Here is a 25258-nt window from a genome sequence, read left to right as displayed (position 1 = left end):
TTATGCACTTTAAAAAAGACCAAATTTATTATTATTATTATTACTAAAGATGTTGTCATCATCTAACCTTTATTTCCAGAGAAGAGGAAAAAATCATCATGTTGGCTTCGTATTTAGTTTTGAGATAGAAATGATCACAATTTAAGACTAGAATTAAAGATTCTGGAATTGGTAGGTATACAACCAAACAACTTTACATTTACAAATTCGGAAATATTCTTGAATATTAATGTACAAAATGTACTAACATATCCGACACTTAACAGTTAATTTGTATCTACCTCATTCTACGACTTCAATCTGAAATGTGATTGGTCGATGCAATTCATACTAACAACATTCGTTCAAGTTCATTAGCTATATCTGCAATAACAGACACAAACGTGGTGTAGAAACGACAATTGTGTATTTTTACTGTAGCTAATTACGCATGATATCCGATACAAGTTACTGAGGAGCAGTTAGGGTAGTACATTCCCTTACGGGAATTATAGTATTTATCCAATGTCTAATTCACAACAGAACGATAATCACCATTTCGTCTACAGTTACAAAATTTACACATTTTACTGTTATCAGTCCAGGTAAATTATATACGACTATTTTTTTACACTATGTAATTGAGACTCGTAACGTAAACAATATAATTAGACATGCTCCAGTTAAAATAGACAGTTTGGACCAAAACAATATTATTAATTACTTTGATAGATATAAATAAGATATGATATTACAATAAATAAAATCAATTATTAATTCCATGAAGATTCTTTTTTTTTTAACAAAATTATTTACGAATAAGAAGATGTTTACTTTATAACTTCAAAATAAAATGTAATGACAAAGAAAGATCAACGTTTCGAACTATAAAAGTAGCAAGGAGATGCATGTTGATAAATTGGGGTCACATGGCTGTCAATCAATTTCTCTAATATTCCAGACAATTCAACAAAACTTCAAACATCAATCAAAAACATTACCGTATTCAAATTCAAAGAAAAAAAACTTAGGCTTGAAAAAAAGAACTCACATGAAATATTATTTTTTTTAAATTTATTTTACTAGATAGGTTTATATGTACACAATTCTATCAATGATTTTTAATATAATTTAATTACTGTAGTTAATGGTCCAAGTAATTTTATCCCATAAAAAAAAATTATACAACTGAAAAAATTAGTTCTTTAATAACATTTAATACATTATCATTTCATTAATGTAATTTAATGTTTATGTTCAATATTATTGGTTATGTAAAGCTCTGCCTACACTATCAAAATATGGTATAGTGAGTAGTAGTGATATACCATATATGGTAGTGATATGACATCATCATGTCCATATATGGGCACATCACATTGTTTTGTCACATAAAGTTTGATAGTGTAGACAGTGCGTGACAAGTGTGTATTTAATTTTCCATTTAATTATTCTACATAATTAAATATTTTGAGAACATGCCCAGAAAAAGAATTAAATCCAACAGAATTTGTTTTCAACTCTAACGAGGTGTTATTTAATCAACATACACCCAAAATATCATTAAATAATTCTTAACTATAGGCCTACCAAAAAACATTTAGCATGTTACTGGCATCGTCACTTAATAAATAGAAATAAATATTTTAATATCTACCACCTTCAAACTACTTTAGAAATTCCATTTATTTTTTATATGCTACAATAATCAGTAAAGAATTCAATAAAAAAAAACGTTAATAAAAATAATGAATGGAAATACTTTGATCACAAATAAGTGAAGCATTCTGTATTTAGTCTTTTAATGTCATTGGTATAAAAAAAGTACTGAATTCTAAATTTATAGTAGTTTTATGAATTGTATCCTTGCCGTTAGGTCACAACTTCTAAAATAATGTCCATGTTTTCCTTTTCTTTGTAATTGTCGGTAAAAGATGATGAATATCTATAACGGTAATTCCATAATTCCATTGATAAATACGGTTGAGAAGCAGAGTACATTAAGACACATGAAATATACAACGTTACAGAAGGCAAGACCCAGAATATAACTCAGGTCATGGTTGTCCAATAATATTATGAACTGATAACCAATAGGCCGTGAAATTACCTTCCCTCGATCAGGTCTCCAAAGACTTACGGGATCATTCAATATCAAATGAGTGTTGTGACTAACCAGCTGAAATTACAACTATTGTAAACAGCGCCACCAATGTGGTTAACTCATTCATATAATATGATGTGTAGAAATATACAGTATATTGTGGCCTCTATTCTTGTTTTTTTTTCTGTTTTGTTGCACATAATTCGATGAAGCCCGACAGTAAGACAGTACAATTGATACAACAACGCTGCATTAAAATACTGTAGTGTTTTCCAAACCTGGGCAGGAAGCAAATTGGTGAGGATAAGCTGCTGCAGAGTTATCAACTTGTTTAATTTCAGTAGTCTTGATACAAATTTGTCCATAGTAGTTTTGTACACATCAGGTCAAACAATCCTTCTGCTTAACACTGTTGCTTGGTGCATCATAGAATTAAAAGGCCACCACACTGTGTCGTACGCTTGTACAGCAGGCCTTCTTGTGGCATGGGTCGTTTGTCCATAATTATTGTGCCTTTTTTTACCAGGCTTACCATAATTTAAGTCAATTATAATTTTGTGCAGTTTGCTCTTCAATAGTACAGTGTATTTATCTCTAATTTCGTACACATTTCTGTAGTAATTATGGACATTCAATAGTACTGTACATACGAACTCTGTTATTGTATGGCCAAAGTGTTCAAGTTAGCCTCCAAATACAACCCTTTCCCTGATATTTATCCCAACCGTAATGTTATTACTGTGGAGCAATCTTAACTAGTTCATTTATGATTCAAGCATAGGGGAAATATTTAAATAAATTTAAAAATAATTCATCCATGGTTCAAGAGATTCACTGTTTCAAAAGTCAAATAGTTGAAATAAGGAAAACAAATTTCTTTAGGCACATCAAGGTGCACATAATTAATCCAGGATAGTCTATAATAATTTAATTAAATATGAACTTAATTAAGACATATGTCTTACTGGTACTGCATGTCCATCATCTCTACTCCTTTCCAATGTTTGCTAACCATCCTGTTTTCAGCGAGCCAAGTCTTGAGTAAAAGAATCCAGATTTTGATGTCACCTTCTCTAACGCCAGTTTCGCTGCGGGTGGACTCTTGTAAGCAGATGGGCTAAGAGGCTAAATTCACAAAGATAAAATTATGTTTTTAATAAACTATGAATCAAATTTACATTTTCACTAGATGTACTCACTCGGCAAATAAAAAATTTTCATATCTTGCTTTAGATTTATTTATTTATAAAATATTTCTCAGGTTTATGAATAATTTTAATGAACTAAAATTTCAACAACATCGACTGGTTTGAATTACAAGACAACATGCATGTAAGATTAGTGAATGCATCATTAAAGACTCTAAATTACTGTGACAAATATACATTAAAGAAAAACATTAATGAGATACTGGTATTATTTTATAGAAAATCTTGACATTTTTAAAATATACTATATACTTAAAATGTAAAAATATATTATAATACTGTAACTGCCTATGCATTTAAAATGAATATCCTAGACCATGAGTCTAGGGAAGTTAAATTTGTTAACAAAACCAAGAGCATTGTTCAAAATAAAATTTAATTAAATTTATTTATTTGACCAAAAAAAATACAATAAAAACAGGTCAGAAAAACAATTATATATGTTTTATTTTTGTGTAGGCTTTAAAAAAAAATCAATTTGACTACAATTGATTTGAAATGAACGAACAAGAATGTTGTTGTCTGTTGTTGAATGTGTACTTATGGTAGTGAATGAGTTATGCATTTTGGCAGAACAAAGAAACTCCTAAAAATCGATAAAACTGAATAATGTACTGTACAATTAACATTAAGCATTAACCCATTTCTGTTGTTCAACGGTATCATTTGTAATCTTGCTTGATAAATTAAACCATTTAATAATTTGCATTTAACTACTAACTATCAACAAAATAATTAGTTTATACAGCCAAAGAAGTTACAGCTATTTTAATGGTATTTTTTAAAAATTTTTTTCAATAAATCCAATTTTCAGTTAGCATCACAAACAAAAGATATTTCATTTCATTTCTAGGTTAAGTTGAAATTAGACTACTTCTTCTGATGATTGGTATAAATATTAGCAAAACAATACATATAACTTCCCCAACATCAAAAGTGTCCTCTTCATTTTGAAAGTGTATACAGTACTGTACGATAATCCTACAGCCGCAGAATTGATAAAATAATGCATATTACAATGAGAATTATCTTAAAATGTGTGGCAATTGAAATTGTAATTTTCAGCTTCTGATAGCCTAAAGGTAACCAAATTCAGGGCATTGTTCATACGATACGCAAACTAGGCAGCGAGTTTTCACACAAGCGGAGTAATTACTAGAAAACTAAAATCACTTTGTCACTTTCACAAGCATCAAATGTGCTCCGTTTTCTGTTAAACGCCATAAAAAAATGAATGAATATAAATCAAGTAAGCCATCATCTTTAGTTTAAATACTATAGCCTTGAGGAAGAAAACAATGGAAATACGAAACACAAAGAAAAATGAATGAGTGCAATTGCTATTACTTGGAACAAATTAATCTAGTATTATAACAAACAACATTTCATGTCAGATGAAATTGATTACAAGGGATTATAGATTGCATTGTCCCTACACAAAAGTATAAAAATAAATCATATCAAAGAATAGCGAGAATATTTTTCAAAACAAGATGAAAATCCCCTTGTTTGTGCAACTAACTGCAGATTGTCAAATTTAATTAATTTACTAACAAGAAAAATAGAACAGTGCTTTTACGAATATGATACATTTATTCTGATAATTATTCCTGTTTAAATTCATTTAAATTGTAATGTAACTCATTTATATTATTTTGTATTAATTGAATTGTATAATTGATTACATTATGTCATTTTAAATAACTTTCTAACTTTTTGTTTATTATTAATTATTGTTTTGTAAATGTTTGAAAAAGAGCAGTTAAACCTGTTCAGGCCTATGTCTAGCTAATGCTTGCTCCTTTTTGTATTTTAAAAATTATTCAAAAAATGATTGAAAACATTAAATTTATTTTATCTAGAATTTTCTTTTTTTTAAACGCAATAACATATATAGTGATTTGTTATCTAGAGGGCATGGTGACCTTGTGGAATCTTTAGCTGCGTATGCGGACAAGTTAAATGGATGTTGAAACGGTAACATCATCAACTCTGTGAACTATTATAAGCAAAGTATAATCAATCATTTCGGACACAACAACGAGTAACTGATGACAAAGACCATGAGTGAATATGAACGGATTACAAAGGCATTTCAAAACATTTTGGAGGACACAGACAATCCGCGCCACTTTGAAATTATTGTACATGCAGTTATTGTCAGGAGTGGTGGAAAGAGGACAGTGAATTACAAGAACTCTGCTAGCCGAGTATTAGTAATGTTAATTTTTTTTCTGATTCCTTCTTTTATACAGGAACAATACTTCTTTTCTTGTCTGTGTGATTAAATCATTCTTGAACTGGGCTGAAATGCAACTCAGAAATGCAATACTTTGAAATTCAGAGAAAAAAAAGAAGCTGCAAATTATATTCAAAATTGCTCTCCAGTTTGTGTAAAGCTCTGTCTACACTATCAAACTAGTTTAACAAAAAAGTTTTATGTGCCCAAATATAATAGTGATATGTCCAAATATGGTAGTGATATGACATCATCCTGTCCATATATGGGCACATCACATTTTTTTTCACACAAAATTTAAAACTACGTTTATACTTCTATTCTAAAAAAAACTTTACTACGGTATAATAATTATCAATTATCTTACAGTTTGTGGTGCTCTTGGCAAACTTGTTGGTAGGATTTGTGTGGATTGTGAGCTTAGTGGAAGCAGGTTAAACCTAGCCTGGCTTGTTGACAGTGGCAGTATGTTATGCTGTTCTTGGTGGCCAGCTTGGACTGCTTTATGGCTGGAGTACACATGCTTTTCGGGGCTAGCCAAGGCTCCTAGTAAGATCTATGAATAAATTAATGAATACAATAAAAATGCAATTTATAAAATGTTTCTTCCTTGGCAAGATAAAACATTAAATCAAATTCATTACATCAACTGTAATATTTAAATTAAAAAATGTAAAATATTGCAGCATTTACAATACTGAGTTAAAAATAACTGGTACAGGTATATTGTACCAAATACACTCTAAACATAAAACCGTGTCAAATTTAGTGGAAAGGGTTGGTTTCGTTTGTACAAATCTCAACAGAGCGCATAAATTGTTTACATCATTTGTAGCAATAACAAAAAAATCCTATATTTTTGCACTCAGATATTTAAATTAATGCAATTTGCATGAAAATGGTCAAATATAGTAGTGGTGGAAGATGTGGCATCATACTCAAGCGTAGTTTTAACAGTACATCCAATTGTAAGGATTCATTCAGAGCAATTTTGTAGAGTTAACTGTTTGGTTGTTGTCTTAAGTGGTCGGAGTAGGTCATTGTGAATACAACAAGTGCAACAAGATCAATGAAATATAATCAAGATTTTACCTGAGGCCTTAATAGGTCAACCATTATGTTTGTGAAAGATTTCCATTATTGACAGATATCTATGATGGTATAATTATGGTAAGACTAATTAAGAGCGTAAAACGGCACTTACCGAACTGCGATGAATGTGTCTTGAAAGGTTAGAGTTAATGTGGACGGTGAAAACATCCAGGTCAAAGGGGTCAATCTTTGATTCGAAACGGTCAATCAACTTTTCCACTTCAGTCGTGTAAGTGACATTAACCTTGAAGATAGAGCATTCAATACACTAAGTAAAATGACTTTAAGGTATCAGTTTTACAGAGATAGCTCAGTCAATTATAGTTATTGCATGTTGAGATGTTAAGTAGTGCAAAAAGTGCTGAAATTTTAGCATTTCAGCAATTATTATATTAATACAATTCATTATGCAATATGAAGCATTTTTAAAAGTGTCATAAAATGTTAAATCTGGTTTTAGAGAGGATTATAATTTACTTATGTATGCAATATGAAAAGCTTATGCTAAAAGATCGTTGACCCTTTGTTGTATAATATACATATTTGAAATAGAATAAAGATCAGAATAAAGTTGTCAAGTAATTTTCAAAATTGTGGTTCCTAATATTTCAAATGAATCAGCCGTAATTCTGTTTTATTTTTATGTACTCTATGTTTTTTCCTTTTCAATCAATACTCCTAATGCTACTTTTGTTACTCTTGTTGTTCTCTGCCAATAAAAGTTGAATTGTGGCACAACAATATTCCCCACGCCCCATGTCACCAAAGTTGTTTTTCTCTCTTAAACAAAGCATACACTACATTAATGACGTCTTATATCAAATAAATCAACATTTTATTTATGAAAAATCTAATACAATACATACAATCATATCATATAGTTTATTCTATCCCTCATTAAACATTACAATCTAATCTAAAAAAGTGAGGCATTATTACACTAAAGTTATTTTGTGTTGTTACTAAAACAAGACAGGTGATTACCAAGTATCTGTCTATGATTTATAGTAATCTTTGTAATCTGTTTATTTTCCACAATCAAAATATTTGGGATTTATATATATATATATATATCATATAACACCCTAAATAAATTCTTGTCATTTGATTTGACATGTATGGGTTGCATAGCATGCAATAGTATGCACTATTGAATGTTTAATAGTACTTTTTTCTCTATTTTTTGCGTAGGGAAAAAAATGTTTTTCGCGTAGAAAAATAAATTTACAACCATTACCTGTCGCCTCGGTGAAATATAACCTTTCATCATTCACCTCATGCCATTATTTGTATCATTACACTCATAAACATTAATTATTTGTATATTATTGAACATTTTAAACTCTTAAGATTTCATCAGACAAAAGATTTATTTATACTGAATAGTCAGTCATAGGTTATGATACTCTTTCATAACAGCTTGAGGTTTATGTTTTAATGTTTATTTTAATGTGTTAGGATTCCTAACATTAGAGTCGTTTGTCATTCCGTAGGGACATGTACAAATAAAGCTAGGTGAATCAGAAATCCCTCCCTTTATCACACTGTAGAAAACCAATTTAAATCAACTGAATAATTAATACTAAAGACATAACATCCACAATGAGTGTTAGGTTCGATAGGATGTGGACGAGAACAAATTAGTTCCATGGGACCAGAACGGTGAGGAAAAAAATAAAATGTGTTTGTATACATTTGTAGAGTTCAACTAATGAAAATGTGTGAATTACATTTATATGCCGGGAATTTATCAAATTGAATAACACATTTAGACTATTCAAAATAATTAAAGATCTTTATAACAGATTTATACAACCTATCTAGATTATTTGTGACATGATTCTCAATGCTGAACGTTGAAATGCTATTAAGAGTATTGAGGCTCAGTGATTGGGGGAATAATAAAGAACTGAGAATGACCGAAATGTTGGACAATCCCTCTCTTCCTCGATTATTGGAAATATTGCTCTATGTTATGAAGAGCAATGAACCGCTTCTTTGATAAATATTGTAAAGCTCTGTCTACATTATAAAATTTATGTGACAACAAATGTATGTGCCCAGATATGGTAGTGATATGCTCAAATATGGTACTGATATGACATCATCATGTCCATATATGGGCACACCACATTTTGTCACATAAAGTTTGATAGTGTAGACAGAGCTTAATACGTGTGTAAAGCATAGAATAGGAGATTTCTCCTTAAAATATCTGAGTATTTGTTCCCCATTGCTGTGTGTTTTACGTTACTGTATATTTTTTGAATTTCATTTTGTAACTTTTTTATTTATTTATTTATTTGTTTGTACTATATTCTATAAGTTGTAACTTGTCATGAAGTTGGTTTAATTAGTTCTTTTGTTATTTTAGCAGGAATGTATATTCCTATAGTTGTATTTTTCTCTTCTTTTTGTTTCGTTTTCTTAGACGCACCTTCACAAGTTGAAGTGTGCCACTGATAAAAAAAAAAGTGCAGTGCCAATAAATTATTATTATTATTATATATATATAAAGTAATGATTACCTTTTTATCATCTCCTCTTCCGGACATAATTTCATATACAAATCTTAGATCAAATAGCAGCTGTATCACTCTAGGCTGTGACAACTGAACTCCTAATTCTTTTGACGTTAGCAATTCTTTGTAGGTATTCATAATACCGCCAGTAACGCTCTGTACCAGTTTACAAATAGTAATTCTGAAAACACAAAGTTAAATTATGTATTTGTGTTTGTAAAGTGAATTCGCTAATTGCTTTAATGCAATTTCAATACCCCTTTTTTTGAGCATTGAGGAAACACAGTGCTTCTTATCTTTGGATTTAAGGGTCTTTCACACCTGTTCCAGCACGGTTCCGGTTCCGTACCGGCAAATCAATGTTTCGTTTTCTACACGCATATCGCTTGGCAGAGATTTTGAATTTTTCACATTTGATTTGGTGTAATAGAACACCTACTTATTTAATTTTTTTTATTATATATGTCTTTTGGCAATGTGGCCAAGGATTACCAATAGTGAATTAATCACTGTCCTATCAGATAGGTGGTAATCCCCCAGATACAGGGGCTAATCCCCCAGGTACAGGGGCTATTATGTGAACCAGTTCACCGGGGTAACCCCCTACTCTTTTCGAATAATGAACCGAGTTCTTTAAAGTACACACAGGTTATAACTGTGTACACTGGACCTACGGTTTATAGTCCTTATCCGAGAAGACTTGTTCCACCACCAGAACTAGGAGCGAGTCGGCCTCGAACCCTTGCCGATGTTGTTGGCTCTTTAGGTACGGTAAACGGCGCCCCTGCCTTAACCGCTCGGCCATATGACTCGCTTTAGGACACCCCTTTTTGGGGAGACACTTATTAAAGTGGAAATGTACATTTACTTTTCTTTATGATAATGTAGTGTACCACTGTGTAAATTATATAATAATACTATCAAATGATTGAAACAGTGCTCATATTCGGAACTTTGTTTGTTTGTTTGTTTTATCTTTATACTGGGTGGCCTCTTCAGTCAAAGACTGATCTCCCAGAGGGCCCAGTTGGTGATCAGTGGCTGTGATGTACTAATACACCGGGGTAACCCTCTACTCGTCTCGAAAGATGTACTAGGTTCTTTAAAGTGCACACGAGCAGGTTGTGTACACTGGACCTATGGTTTATAGTCCTTATCCGAGAAGACTCGTTCTACCACCAGAACCATGGAGTGAGTGAGCCTCGAACCCCTGCCGATGTTATGGCTACGTAATTACGGTTCCACTGTCTTAACCGCTCGGCCACTCACTCACTCACTCACATGACCTCATAATCGCGTCGAGCATAGCTCTGGATTATGATATAAAATCTAAAATAAACGAATGAATAGTTACTCCTTAAGGTTCTCACAATCACACACTCATATCAAAATAATAAATAACTGTAGACCTGTATGGAATAATACAAACCTGGAAAGGGCGTGTCCACCAACTCGGTTGATTTCTGAGCACAACTCAAACAAGAGTGATTGCACATACCAAGAACACTGAAAGTAAGAACAATACGATATATACTGTGTATATATGAAATAATTCAACAGCTTAAATGCTCAATTTTGTAAACAGCCTTCAGATAAAGTAAGAAAGAAAAGTTTATAGCATTAATTATTAAAATATGTCAGTAATATGATTCAATTATTTACATATAATAAACATAGTCTGCTCTAGTAAAAGCATTGTTTATGATAAGGACTTTTTAATTTGCGACAACTTACTAGACAACCTTGATATGTACTATTTATGTCGTGTTAATTCAATGTGCGCATACGGGGACATTGGGTATATGTTTCCTCAATCAATACAATTGTGGATTCTACATCCAAGTGATGACCCACTACACAATATGTGTAAGTCATAGGTCATAGGTCGTACAAATCAAAAGCTCCCTACAATATTGTTTCATGTAGTAAATACATTCACACTTGGAGCTAATATATGTGCACTAAAGGACATTAGATGTGACTTGTCATTGATATCATTATGAACATTCTCACTAACCTGGACAGGAAGCCTTATCTTGGAGCTAATCTTCTTGCCTTCTTCAGTTTCTTCTTCTATGTCAACCGCTGCCCATTGCTAAATTAAATTTATAATATTTGGTATCAGCTAATTGTGACATACTTACTTGAATCTCTACAAAAATTCATGTCATGAATAACCTCTATATTTGATGTATATTCCCCATACATAAGGCTCTCCATGCATGATGCATGAACCCTCCAAGTGTGATGCATGAACCCTCCATGTGTGATGCATGACACCTCCAAGTGTGATGCATGACACCTCCAAGTGTGATGCATGAACCCTCCAAGTGTGATGCATGACACCTCCATGTGTGATGCATGACACCTCCAAGTGTGATGCATGACACCTCCAAGTGTGATGCATGAACCCTCCAAGTGTGATGCATGAACCCTCCATGTGTGATGCATGAACCCTCCATGTGTGATGCATGAACCCTCCATGTGTGATGCATGACCCCTCCAAGTGTGATGCATGAACCCTCCAAGTGTGATGCATGAACCCTCCAAGTGTGATGCATGAACCCTCCAAGTATGATGCATGAACCCTCCATGTGTGATGCATGAACCCTCCATGTGTGATGCATGAACCCTCCATGTGTGATGCATGACCCCTCCATGTGTGATGCATGAACCCTCCATGTGTGATGCATGAACCCTCCATGTGTGATGCATGAACCCTCCATGCGTGATGCATGAACCCTCCATGCGTGATGCATGAACCCTCCATGCGTGATGCATGAACCTTCCATGCGTGATGCATGAACCCTCCATGCGTGATGCATGAACCCTCCATGCGTGATGCATGAACCCTCCATGCGTGATGCATGAACCCTCCATGCGTGATGCATGAACCCTCCATGTGTGATGCATGAACCCTCCATGTGTGATGCATGAACCCTCCAAGTGTGATGCATGAACCCTCCAAGTGTGATGCATGAACCCTCCAAGTGTGATGCATGAACCCTCCAAGTGTGATGCATGAACCCTCCATGTGTGATGCATGAACCCTCCATGTGTGATGCATGAACCCTCCATGTGTGATGCATGAACCCTCCATGTGTGATGCATGAACCCTCCAAGTGTGATGCATGACCACTCCATGTGTGATGCATGAACCCTCCAAGTGTGATGCATGAACCCTCCAAGTGTGATGCATGACCCCTCCATGTGTGATGCATGAACCCTCCAAGTGTGATGCATGAACCCTCCAAGTGTGATGCATGAACCCTCCATGTGTGATGCATGACCCCTCCAAGTGTGATGCATGACCCCTCCATGTGTGATGCATGAACCCTCCAAGTGTGATGCATGAACCCTCCAAGTGTGATGCATGAACCCTCCAAGTGTGATGCATGAACCCTCCAAGTGTGATGCATGAACCCTCCTTGTGTGATGGATGAACCCTCCATGTGTGATGCATGAACCCTCCAAGTGTGATGCATGAACCCTCCAAGTGTGATGCATGAACCCTCCAAGTGTAATGCATGAACCCTCCAAGTGTGATGCATGAACCCTCCAAGTGTGATGCATGACCCCTCCAAGTGTGATGCATGAACCCTCCAAGTGTAATGCATGAACCCTCCAAGTGTAATGCATGAACCCTCCAAGTGTGATGCATGAACCCTCCAAGTGTGATGCATGAACCCTCCAAGTGTGATGCATGAACCCTCCAAGTGTGATGCATGAACCCTCCATGTGTGATGCATGAACCCTCCAAGTGTAATGCATGAACCCTCCAAGTGTAATGCATGAACCCTCCAAGTGTGATGCATGAACCCTCCAAGTGTAATGCATGAACCCTCCAAGTGTGATGCATGAACCCTCCATGTGTGATGCATGAACCCTCCAAGTGTAATGCATGAACCCTCCAAGTGTGATGCATGAACCCTCCAAGTGTAATGCATGAACCCTCCAAGTGTGATGCATGAACCCTCCAAGTGTGATGCATGAACCCTCCATGTGTGATGCATGAACCCTCCAAGTGTAATGCATGAACCCTCCAAGTGTGATGCATGAACCCTCCAAGTGTAATGCATGAACCCTCCAAGTGTGATGCATGAACCCTCCATGTGTGATGCATGAACCCTCCAAGTGTAATGCATGAACCCTCCAAGTGTGATGCATGAACCCTCCAAGTGTGATGCATGACCCCTCCAAGTGTAATGCATGAACCCTCCAAGTGTAATGCATGAACCCTCCAAGTGTGATGCATGAACCCTCCAAGTGTGATGCATGAACCCTCCAAGTGTGATGCATGAACCCTCCTTGTGTGATGCATGAACCCTCCAAGTGTGATGCATGACCCCTCCAAGTGTGATGCATGAACCCTCCAAGTGTGATGCATGAACCCTCCAAGTGTAATGCATGAACCCTCCATGTGTAATGCATGAACCCTCCAAGTGTAATGCATGAACCCTCCAAGTGTAATGCATGACCCCTCCAAGTGTAATGCATGAACCCTCCAAGTGTAATGCATGAACCCTCCAAGTGTAATGCATGAACCCTCCAAGTGTGATGCATGAACCCTCCAAGTGTGATGCATGAACCCTCCTTGTGTGATGCATGAACCCTCCAAGTGTGATGCATGACCCCTCCAAGTGTGATGCATGAACCCTCCAAGTGTGATGCATGAACCCTCCAAGTGTGATGCATGAACCCTCCAAGTGTGATGCATGAACCCTCCTTGTGTGATACATGACCCCTCCATGCATGATACATGACCCCTCCATACATGACCCTGCATGTATGATGCATGACTCTTCCATGCATGATGCATGACACCTCCATGCATGATGCATGACTCTTCCATGCATGATACATGAACCCTCCATACATGAACCTGCATGTATGATGCATGACTCTTCCATGCATGATGCATGACCCCTCCATGCATGATGCATGACTCTTCCATGCATGATGCATGACTCTTCCATGCATGATGCATGAACCCTCCATACATGACCCTGCATGTATGATGCATGACTCTTCTATGGATGATGCATGACTCTTCCATGCATGATGCATGACTCTTCCATGCATGATGCATGACCCCTCCATGCATGATGCATGACTCTTCCATGCATGATGCATGACCCCTCCATGTATGATGCATGACTCTGCCATGCATGATGCATGACTCTTCCATGCATGATACATGAACCCTCCCCCCCCCCCATGTGTGATGCATGACTTACTGTACATGCTGCTAGAAGAGTAGCTGGTGTACACTTTAACACAGCAGTCTGATAATCATCCAAGAATGCCTGCGCTGTATAATCACCCCATATACTGTGCAAAGAAAAACATTTTAAAACACAATTAAGCATAGAAAACAGATACACATTAAGTATTTTTATTTATTTATTTTTTTTGTAAGTATTTTTGTGTATTTTGTTGTAATCTTCTGAATTTGATAAGTATATCTATTTTTGTTATATTTCATGCCAGTTTCAAATGTATTTCCATTTTAAATTACTATGGACAATAAAATAATATCAGTATTTCTAATATTTGTATTAATGACATCATTAAAAAGCAACTTTTTGTGCAATACATTTTAACGAGATTGTGGTTGAAGTAACATCAATTTTTCTTGCATTAATGGTTTTCATACATTTTTGGGAATTGCCAACTTTGTTACAAGCCTGTAATGATAATAAGTTTGTTTAATTTATATAGTGATGACATAGACACTGCACTCTACACAACCTACCTAAAAGCTTCTTGACTTTTGTCTTGCAGTAATTTCTTAACTTGGTTCCACTCTGTCACTTCTACAGTCTATAAAATATATATTTAAATATAACATACCTTGGTTGCACTTTGGCATTTCTACAATTTACAAACATTATCATCTTTTTTTTAAGGTAACATTCCTACCAATATATTCTGTGTTTTTTTTTTTACTGTTTAAGGCCAATTTACACAAGTTGTAATGGTAAGCGGAAAACCATGTATACCACGTAGAATCTGTATCTATGTCGTGAGGTGGTTTCCCGAATGATCGTGAAATCAAAACGGTACTGGGTATGAGTTTCCGCTCACCGCACAGCGTTATGTGTAAATTGTCACAAGAATAAAATAGATTCTATATTTTTGTTTCTGTAAATTGGCCTTTACTATCCTTATGCTACTAGTGTTATTGTAGTAAATGAGGTGTGCTTACCGGGGCTGGCTTGCTTCTTGAGAACCATGAGGACTTAGCTGGGGTCCTAAATATTATAGAACAATAATACAAAATAATATAATACATGGAAATGTAAGCACTATACAAAAAGTAATGTATATTTTTCCAAATATTATTTATATTAAAAAATAAACCCTTTCACATCAAAACTCCGCAGTGATCTCCAGAAAAAACCCCAGGGGTTTGTGACCATTCGAAGAGTTATAAACTGCCAGAGAGAAGTGATGAAAATGTATACCTTGATTGTCTTTGTTTTTTGTTCTTTTGTTCTGCAATGGTAACACATACTTGTAGATTTGGAGCCAACTCAGTCACTGCTTGACATATTCTTCCAAGGGCCAAGCACCTGCATAAAGGATATTATTATTTTTGCTTGCATTCAATTCTACCTGTCTAAGACCTACAGATTGAAACTCAAAAATGGTTTGCAGTTTTGCTGTCCTTTTACTTTGTTATTATATTGTATTATCAGCAGTAAATTGTGACTTCGCTAATCAATGTAAATTTCCTATAAATTACTAAGTACATATATTAAATATAACATTTCTGACCAGTTCATTTTAACTTACCTGTCAACAATAATGGTACAGTCTTCTGGAAGTTGCTTTTTCTCAGCCAGGTGTTTTTGACAAGTCTCTAGATGTAAACTCATATGTTCTATAATTCTAACAAGATTAAATTTATTTGTTAAGATGTTGTATGTACTTTGTTTGAACATAAATACATAGTCAATGCACTTGTGGCATCAATGCAACTATGTCTCTATCAAAGGATGGTACAGTATATGAGGTCCGATTCATGTCATAGCCTTCTCACAAATAAATGGAAGGCCTCAATTAAACTCATCCAAAACATTACAGCGCACACACACATGCGCCCGCAAATACATTGACAATGAAAGATTATTAATGCACACAAATATGCAATAATAATTATATATTATTATAATTATGCAAGGTAAAAATGAGGAACAGAAACAAACCTATGAACACATTTGATACATGCTATTTGGAGGAAGCTATGAAGTGTTTCTGTGTCAGCATAACGGTCAAATGGCACCCCTGTAGAGCTAGTGACTTGGTGTTTGGTATCTTTCTTGTCTACTTGCTGCTGTGTATAACTGGACAAGTCTTCAAGGAGTTTTTGTAGTTGTGTGTTAAATACTGAGCACAGACTACATACAAAATAAAATTGTAATGATTGAATTAAAATATTTTATTTATACTGGGTGACCTCTTCAGTCAAAGACTGGTCTCCCAGTGGGCCCAGTTATGATCAGTGGCTGTGATCTGCTAGTACACCGGAGTAACCCCCTACTCGTCTCAAAAGATGTACTAGGTTCTTTAAAGTGCACCATGAGCTAGATGTGTACACTGGACCTACAGTTTATATTCCTTATCCGAGAAGACTCGTTCTACCACCAGAACCATGAAGCGAGTGAGCCTCAAACCTGTGCTAATTACGGTTCCACTGTCTTAACTGCTCGGCCACTCACTCACAGTAGCTAAAAAATCAATCCTGGATAAAGAATATAATATAAGTCATTGTATACAAAATACTTGTGTGGCCTTTAAAGAACCTAGTACATCTGATTACTAAAAATATTGATCCTCTTACTTTTGTACTTGATTTGTAAACGCTCTAGTCTTCATGTACAGACCACCGGCATCAGCCTTCTGTGTTGCTCCGGTCCAGACTGCTGTATTTGGCATATCATTAACAGACTCTGTCCACACAAAGGCTGCGATGTCTCTTTCATCTGGATTCGAGTTGATCTCCTGTATTACCTGATTGGTGGCAGTTTGTATAGTGCTGGTAGTTTTATCCAGGTCATCTTGTAAAATAGCCTGACAGGAAAAACAATTTTTTAATTTGAACACAACCACAATGTTTAATTAACACATTCACTGCCTTGCCTTGCAACTTTCTATGGCAAATATACCTAGAGGGTGGTATAACAGGTTTACCAAAAAATCCTATTTCAACAATATTCTAGCAGCAGAGATACAGTATAGCATATATGTATTCCTATTGAGTTCGCTGTAGGGTGTGTGTGTGTGTGTGATGTATGTATTATTGTTTGTTTTGTAAAATCTGGAATAAATTGAATTGAATAGACACTGTAATACCAAGCCATTGAGTAGTAGAAAAAATAGAACACAAAATACGACAAATTGTGATCTGGATATAATACGATACTTGAAAAGGCGGTTACCTGAGCTCTGTTTAGGAATAGTGGCCTAATGAATTCTCCCCATAGAGACAATGGTTGGCTCATAATATGTTTACATGCTACCTTCCAGTCGACCACATCTTCATCCTAAAATAACAAACAACTTTATTTAATAATAAATACAAGCTCACAAAGACTTATTATCACATACACAGACTAAGCTGTATAATTTATAGTAATAGGGAGGACTACGGACATCCTGTGTTTGCTGGAAACTTAATCGTCCTAAAAAATTTAAGACAGAATTTCATGCTAAGCTCCGCCCACTTTGTTAAAGCTCATGCATAAATTATTCATGAGCACCATCCTGTGGCTTCCCATCCTGTTTCGTAATGTCCCTAATAACAAATCAGGGAGGTATAAACGGCATGAACAGCTATTGGATTTTGAGATAAAAAAAAATTGAAACAAAATTATGTCAAGCTTCCCGACTCAATACGATCATCTGAAAAATGTTCCTAAAGTAATCAATTTAATTCAAATCATACCTGTGTGAGTAATTCCCACAATGCATCACGGATGGCCGTCAAGCCTTTGATGGTGTTGATGTAGTTGAACAGTCTACCAACTCCAGTGTGGACATCTTGTACACACGTTTCAATCCATTCGTCAACACTCTGATGTAAATGCTTGGCTGATATTGCTACAGCAGCTGTACGCAGACTTGGACAAAACCCTGATCACAAGAATAAAAGTATTAATGTACTAAAATACCTCGACATTTTTAACCCAAAATCTTCAGTTCCCAACTTGAAAATATTATTCATATATTATTACATATTCTTATTATTATTCTTATAACTACATCATATTTTACTGCTGTACATTTTGACATAAATTCAGTCTCCAACCATCTTGTCAGATGTCAAAAGTTAAGCAACCTTGAGTTGAATTTTGGGAGATCATCTGGGTATTGCGTAAGGTGCAGTATGTACCGGAGAGTGAAGGTATAATCGATAATCGGACTAGCATGGTTCGAGCCATTTGTAGACATTTACATTTGAAATTTTCAAGAATTTTTACAGAAAAATACTCTTCAGCATTAGAAGCTAGTAGACGATTTACTGCGAATAGAGTCAACTAGTCTCATTTTTAAATTTGTAATAAAGACATAACTAAAGAAATATGTTTTACCTGTTATTGATGTTGGTAGGTGTTTAACAAATGATCCACTCAGCTCTTTAGCTAACAAGTGCTCTGCGTCTAAATAAGTAAATCAAAGTAAACAAAAAAAAACAAAAAACAAAGAATAAAATAACAGCAGAACCATCTTATGAATTCAGTAAACATGCTTTGTCACCACTAGCACCAACATACAGATAATTTTGAAGCAAACTATAAATAACACAATTATAAATATTTATTATAAATAATTACTGAGTGTAGTACTAGCAATTATGCTGCATATTATTGAATCTAATTTCTGATGTATAGTGTGAAGGAGCACTTAAGGGAAGTAGGTTAGAGCATTGGGTTCACAGTTCAGAGGTTGCGGTCCGGTTCCTGCAGTGTTGAGTCCTTGAGCAAGATTCTTTATCCACCTTGTTCCTTCCCACCCAGGTGACAGAAACTGGTACTAGACTCGTTTGTGAGAGGAGTGGCGTAGCCCCTCCCGACACTAAGGAAACGGTTACATCAAGTAAACAAATTACACTTAATATTCTGGATAAATCTATCTATCATTCCTTTACCATTTTGTGGTAGTGTAGTTACAGAGTTGAGAGTTTTCAGAAGAAGATCTGATTTAGAAGAATCATTGTGGTTCTTTAAATCTGTTGGCTTCTCTGATTTGTCATCTTGATCACTGTAGAATATTGTATAAATTTGCTGTATGGTGGTTGAGATCAGTTGCACCACATTACACACCTGCTGCTTGATACTTGCACCTGGAATATGCAAATCATAAAGTTTCATCATCTGAGCTTTTTTCATATTCTAGGCCAAAGAAACAGCAGGTGCTGCACCAACATGGTGATAGTATTATCATATACCTGCCAACTTTTTCAGTAGCCAATGCGTGAGACATTAAATTAAAATTGTATATAGCGCATTCTGTGTTATTTGAACTCAAAATAATCGCAAAATACGCCCTCTATGTTTGATCTTTCACCAAATTGAGTTGGCTTTCCTGTACTACATTAACTAAAACATACAAACAAACATAGGCCTAGCCTAATTATGCTCAAATTAATTAAATAATGTGCAGTCTTAGACCATTTCCCTTCAAAATAGGCAAGCTAATTTCAAAATAATAGTTTTTCTGAATATTTTTATGGATGCGTGAGAAATAGTCACGTATGCGTAAGGCGTAAAATATCGTCCCTCATGCGGGTATATCATCATCATAATAATGATCATGATTATTTGTGAAGTAGCAATATACAATAAAAATTCATAACCAATTTACCACATACCATGTTGTGCTGTTTGAAAGCATTGTTGTACTGCTGTCTGAAAACAAAACAATAATAAAATAGTAAAAGTAACAAATAATTACAATTATTTTCAAATTCTATTGAAATATATTATTGCTATGCTTCAATATAATACACCTCTTGCTAATGTGCCATTCTCACCAGTACTTTAAAACTTTTATTTTGAAATGGCAAACATTCAAAGTAATGTTAATGAAATGTTGATAGAAAATTACTAAATTTCATATTTAGGGAGCTGCTGCGATGAACCTAAGCATATTGTGTCGCTGATCTTCATCTGAACCTAGAGAAACATGTCTCAATGTCCCTACAATTGCATAAAATAACATAACTAGTTCCTAGGTTGTTACGAATCGAAAGCTCCTAGTAAAACAATACATCTGTATTCTACCTTTCTAGCTAACAGAAATTCCTTGAAGACTTGTCTTGGTGAACTGTCTTCTAGAAGAATTATTGAGCACAGTGCTTCTGATATGTCCTGTAGGATGCAAATAAAACTGCTGGTTTAAAATTTGTAATAATCATATATCTGTGGCATAATGCTTATATCCTTAGGCAAGATACTGCCATTACCCATCCTTCGGATGTAAGGTCATTGGTCCTGTGTACATGATAAGGACTGGGTACATAATTTGAAAAGAGTTTCCTGCTGTGCTAACTGAAGAAGTTACGTTGTACAGAAGTAATAAATCATGGTCTACTAATTGTTCTAAGAATAAATAAATAATAAACTATTCGCAAAAAAAATCTATTGATTTCAACAAAATATTACTTTGAATTAGAAACTGTAATGGGATAGTTATCTTTACATTTAGCTTGCCCAATACTTGCTAGCCAACACATCATGAACAATGTTCATATTTTATCACATATGATACATACAGTATGTGGTTCAACAAGCTTGTTGGGAATTGCTTTACTTTCCACCAACTAACTACCAAGAAATTGTTTTCTATGTTACCTCATCTGACATAACAGAATTCTTCAACATATTTCTGCAACTCTGAAAAAAAAAAAGAAGGAATTCATATCATCTAACATCTTCTTCTTATTGAAAATGATTAATCAAATCAAGTTACAAAAAGCTCTGTCTACACTATCAAACTTTGTGCGACAAAAAAGGGTGATGTGCCCATATATGGACATAATGATGTCTTATCACTACCATACTGTATTTAGACACATTATACTTTTTTGTCAAACTAGTAGTTTGATAGTGTAGACAGAGCTTACAGAGGCCATTCCTTCCAAAAAGTACAATTGCCATTCACGTACTGTTTCTTGGATAAACATAATTAATGTTATAAAATGAAAATCAAATCATGTATAACATTCATGATAATAATTATATTATCATACAATTACCACCCTGTTGGTGCAGTACCCTTGCTTGGGCTCAAATCTAACCCCTAGCCATGTGCTAGCTCAGTGGTCCAGAGGTATGAATGCCAGTCTAGTGATCTGGAGGTCATGGTCCGACCCGAGAATTACTTGCCAATTTTTTCGCAAATGTTCTCAATGTACTTAGTATAAAGTACAAAATCATGTCAGAGTAGGGCAAACACCTGACCAATAACATTTTATAACATCGATCATTAATTTTATACATTTAATGTACTAAATAATTCAGTATCAAATAATGGATTAAAATGAAATATAATTTATTCATTAAATTACAATCGCATACTCAGCTGTACAGTACAGCAAAGGTGATGTTAAAATAAACAAGCGACATTTTTAATATGATGCTTTCGTTAATCAATTCAGCAATAGAAGACAGTTATATTTTGATAAAGCAAAGAGTGCGGCCAATTTTGAAGTTCTTCAATCAGTTTTAGTTTTGGATTTTAAACGATTCGTGTCAGCAATACTATATTACTGTATTAATAATCTGCAGTTATACAGGTTGAAGTTGTTAATACAAACGATACAAAAAAGTAGAAACAAGTATTTGGAGTATAAATATGAAGAATGATAACTCATCAGCAGGACTTGATAAATCTATTATTGTCACCGGCGCTGTTGTAAGTAGTATTGGTATCGTTGCTAACTTGTTAGTCATTTTTGTGTTTGTTTACAACAGAAGTTTTAAGAAGTCTTTTTCAATCAAGTTGTTACTTCATCAGTCTGTCATTGATCTGATAGGTTCTATAGTGTTCATTGTTTTTTCTACATGTTATCCATATTATGGTTCAGAAACGTCCTTTATATTAGACATTATATGCTGGTATATATTAGTTACATCTTCATACAATCTGGTTGTGATAACAATTGAGCGATACATTGCTGTTGTGCATCCCTACATCTATCACCAAAACAAATCAAGAAGAAATATCTGGTACTACGCATGCTTTATAATTCCATACCTACCAGGATTGATTCCTGTTATTATCTATAATAAGAATGAAGACGTTGTTGAATGTCGTGAAAATGACACAATTTCTATACTGATTGCATCATTTATTGGCTGGTTCCTACCTATCACAACTATGACATACTGTTACGGACGCATAATATGGAAGCTATTTAGAAGATCAACAATTGGTAATCCATCATCGCAACCACAGCAAAGAAACAATGATGGTAGAAAAACAAATCTTTTATCAACTCTATTGCTGGTTACAATTGTGTTTTATATAACAATGACACCAGCCTACATAAGTTGTGTTATTGATCATGTGTGTTCCTGTATTGATCTTATTATTCATGAAATATTTGATCTGTTATTTGCTTTAAATTTAACAATAAATCCATTTATTTACGCCATGGCTTTCAGTGAATTTCAGCAAGGATTTTTGAAGATCATTCACTGTATTGCAAATTAATTTGAAGGAAAGAAACTAACCGGTGATAACAACCAAAAACAATAATCTGAAGCATAAAGATGTCTCACATAACATAAGCAAATATTGAAATTAAAAAACACTAATTGTTGATACTTAGGTGTATAATAACTATGATCTTACTAGTTTTACATAACATGTAACGTAACATATTGTGACTTTTAAAATTATGTTTTTACCATTTATTATACTCTGACAATTTACTAACATATTTGGGCAGGTTTGTTTGATACAAATGTCCAATTTTCAATGTAGGCCTAATATTCTGCTATATTTGTTTATCATTTATTTTATTGTATCATAATAAATCGCATAATTCATCAAGTTTTATGTTACATCAATTATTTGTTCGTTTCAACTTTCAGTGAAAAATAATTATTGAACTTTGCGTAAAATTGATAAAGACTATAGAGGTCACAGGTCATTAAATGTTAACAATATGTTAAAGTCGTTTGAATGTTGATATTAATCACTTTATGAAATAGGTCTATGTGCATTTTAATCAAAATAAAACAATCTATAAATCCCCCAGTAACAGAGTTTGATTATTTTAAATGAGATCAAGATTTTTGACAAAAAAAATAATCTTCTTTAATTTAATGCTCGTTGAATGAAATATGGTACATTACAGCTGAAATATATATGGTACATTGCAACTGAAATCAATCACAAATTTCTCAAAACCAAAATAAATTTAAACCTCAAGCCAGCAGCTAACTCAAACCTGACATGTCCTGAATGCATCAAGAGCAATAGGAACAAACTAAATTGAAAAACGACCTAAAAATAAGTACTACCCTATTCATAAATGCTATAATTCATACTCGTATGCAGGCTACCTAGTGGTAATGATCTATTTTCGTAACCATGGAAACATCAGAAAGTTGTATAATTTGCACACCATATAGATATTGTGTATTAAAATAACCTTTGTAACATTAAATAATTACAATTTATTCACTTAATATACTAAATTATTTATCATTTAATGAAAATAGATTAAATTGAAATATAATTTATTTATTACATTTGATACAATGCATAAGTAGACTAGAAGCTGTATATTGTTGTAAACGATTACAAACATCAGACCAGTGCTGTAACAGTGATTTCAACAGGTATCATGTTCTTTTACTATTTGAGAAGTGAACTATTAGAACCAGCAAAGTATTAATCATTCAAATCAGAAGAAAGGAAATTTGAACCGAATAACTTTCTATACAAAAAGGATAAACTTATATTTTCTAGTATCATCTAAGTATGAATAGTTCTGATACACTTGATAAATCTATCATTGTCACCGGCGCTGTTGTAAGTAGTATTGGTATCGCCGCAAACTTGTTAGTCATTTTTGTGTTTGTTTATAACAGAAGTTTTAAGAAGTCTTTTTCAATCAAGTTGTTACTTCATCAGTCTGTCATTGATCTGCTAGGTTCTATAACGTTAATTGTTTTTGTTGCCTGTAATCCATATTATTGTTCAGAAGCGTCCTTTATATTAGACATTATATTCTGGTATATATTAGTTACATCTTCATACAATCTGGTTGTGATAACAATTGAGCGATACATCGCTGTTGTGCATCCCTACATCTATCACCAGAACAAATCAAGAAGAAATATCTTGTACTACGCATGCTTTATAATTCCATACCTACCAGGATTGATTGCTGTTATTATCGATATTATTATGATGGAAAAAGTTCCTAAAAACTGTCATGAAGTTAACACATTTTCTTTACTGGTTGGATCCTTTATTGGCTGGTTCCTACCTACTACATCTATGACATATTGTTACGGACGTATTCTATGGACAATATTTAGAAAACCAGAAATTGGTGCTTCATCACAACCACAGCAGAAAAACAATGCTAGTCGAAAAGCAAATCTGTTATCAACTCTACTGCTGGTTACATGTGTGTTTTATATAACAATAACACCAGGTTACTCAAGTTGGGTTGTTGATCATTTTTGTTCCTGTATTGATCCCATCATTCATGAAACATTTGATCTGTTACTTGCTTTGAATTTAACAATAAATCCATTTATTTACGCCATGGCTTTCACTGAATTTCAGCAAGGATTTTTGAAGATCATTCACTGTATTGCAAATTAATTTGAAGGAAAGAAACTAACCGGTGATAACAACCAAAAACAATAATCTGAAGCATAAAGATGTCTCACATAACATAAGCAAATATTGAAATTGAAAAACACTAATTGTTGATACTTAGGTGTATAATAACTATGATCTTACTAGTTTTACATAACATGTAACGTAACATATTGTCACTTTTAAATTTATGTTTTTACCATTTATTATACTTTGAAAATTTACTAACATATTTGGGCAGGTTAGTTTGAAATATACAAAT

The 25258-nt window shown here is 34.1% G+C and overlaps 1 protein-coding gene across 2 annotated transcripts in view; it reads right to left on the bottom strand.

The window, feature by feature from the left end:
- Window positions 1-1067: 1067 nt before the first annotated feature.
- LOC140062966 (conserved oligomeric Golgi complex subunit 1-like) overlaps window positions 1068-25258 on the bottom strand; it is a 38211-nt gene continuing 14020 nt past the window's right edge. For both annotated transcript variants that reach the window (XM_072109367.1, XM_072109368.1), the window contains 20 exons: window positions 21003-21044; window positions 20433-20519; window positions 20021-20057; window positions 19298-19492; window positions 18741-18809; window positions 18095-18282; window positions 17589-17693; window positions 16991-17220; window positions 16356-16547; window positions 15943-16038; window positions 15612-15719; window positions 15353-15398; window positions 14900-14967; window positions 14382-14475; window positions 11162-11239; window positions 10574-10650; window positions 9151-9325; window positions 6735-6866; window positions 5898-6086; window positions 1068-3208 (listed from right to left, as the gene is read on the bottom strand). In XM_072109367.1, coding sequence (XP_071965468.1) covers window positions 3071-3208; window positions 5898-6086; window positions 6735-6866; window positions 9151-9325; window positions 10574-10650; window positions 11162-11239; window positions 14382-14475; window positions 14900-14967; window positions 15353-15398; window positions 15612-15719; window positions 15943-16038; window positions 16356-16547; window positions 16991-17220; window positions 17589-17693; window positions 18095-18282; window positions 18741-18809; window positions 19298-19492; window positions 20021-20057; window positions 20433-20519; window positions 21003-21044 — 2346 coding nt within the window. In that variant the 3' untranslated portion in view covers window positions 1068-3070. The remainder of the gene's footprint in view (window positions 3209-5897; window positions 6087-6734; window positions 6867-9150; window positions 9326-10573; window positions 10651-11161; window positions 11240-14381; window positions 14476-14899; window positions 14968-15352; window positions 15399-15611; window positions 15720-15942; window positions 16039-16355; window positions 16548-16990; window positions 17221-17588; window positions 17694-18094; window positions 18283-18740; window positions 18810-19297; window positions 19493-20020; window positions 20058-20432; window positions 20520-21002; window positions 21045-25258) is intronic.

The sequence above is a fragment of the Antedon mediterranea genome, chromosome 11 (assembly GCF_964355755.1).
Source record: "Antedon mediterranea chromosome 11, ecAntMedi1.1, whole genome shotgun sequence".
Lineage (NCBI taxonomy): Eukaryota > Metazoa > Echinodermata > Crinoidea > Comatulida > Antedonidae > Antedon > Antedon mediterranea.
This window is presented reverse-complemented; position numbering and strand designations above follow the sequence as displayed.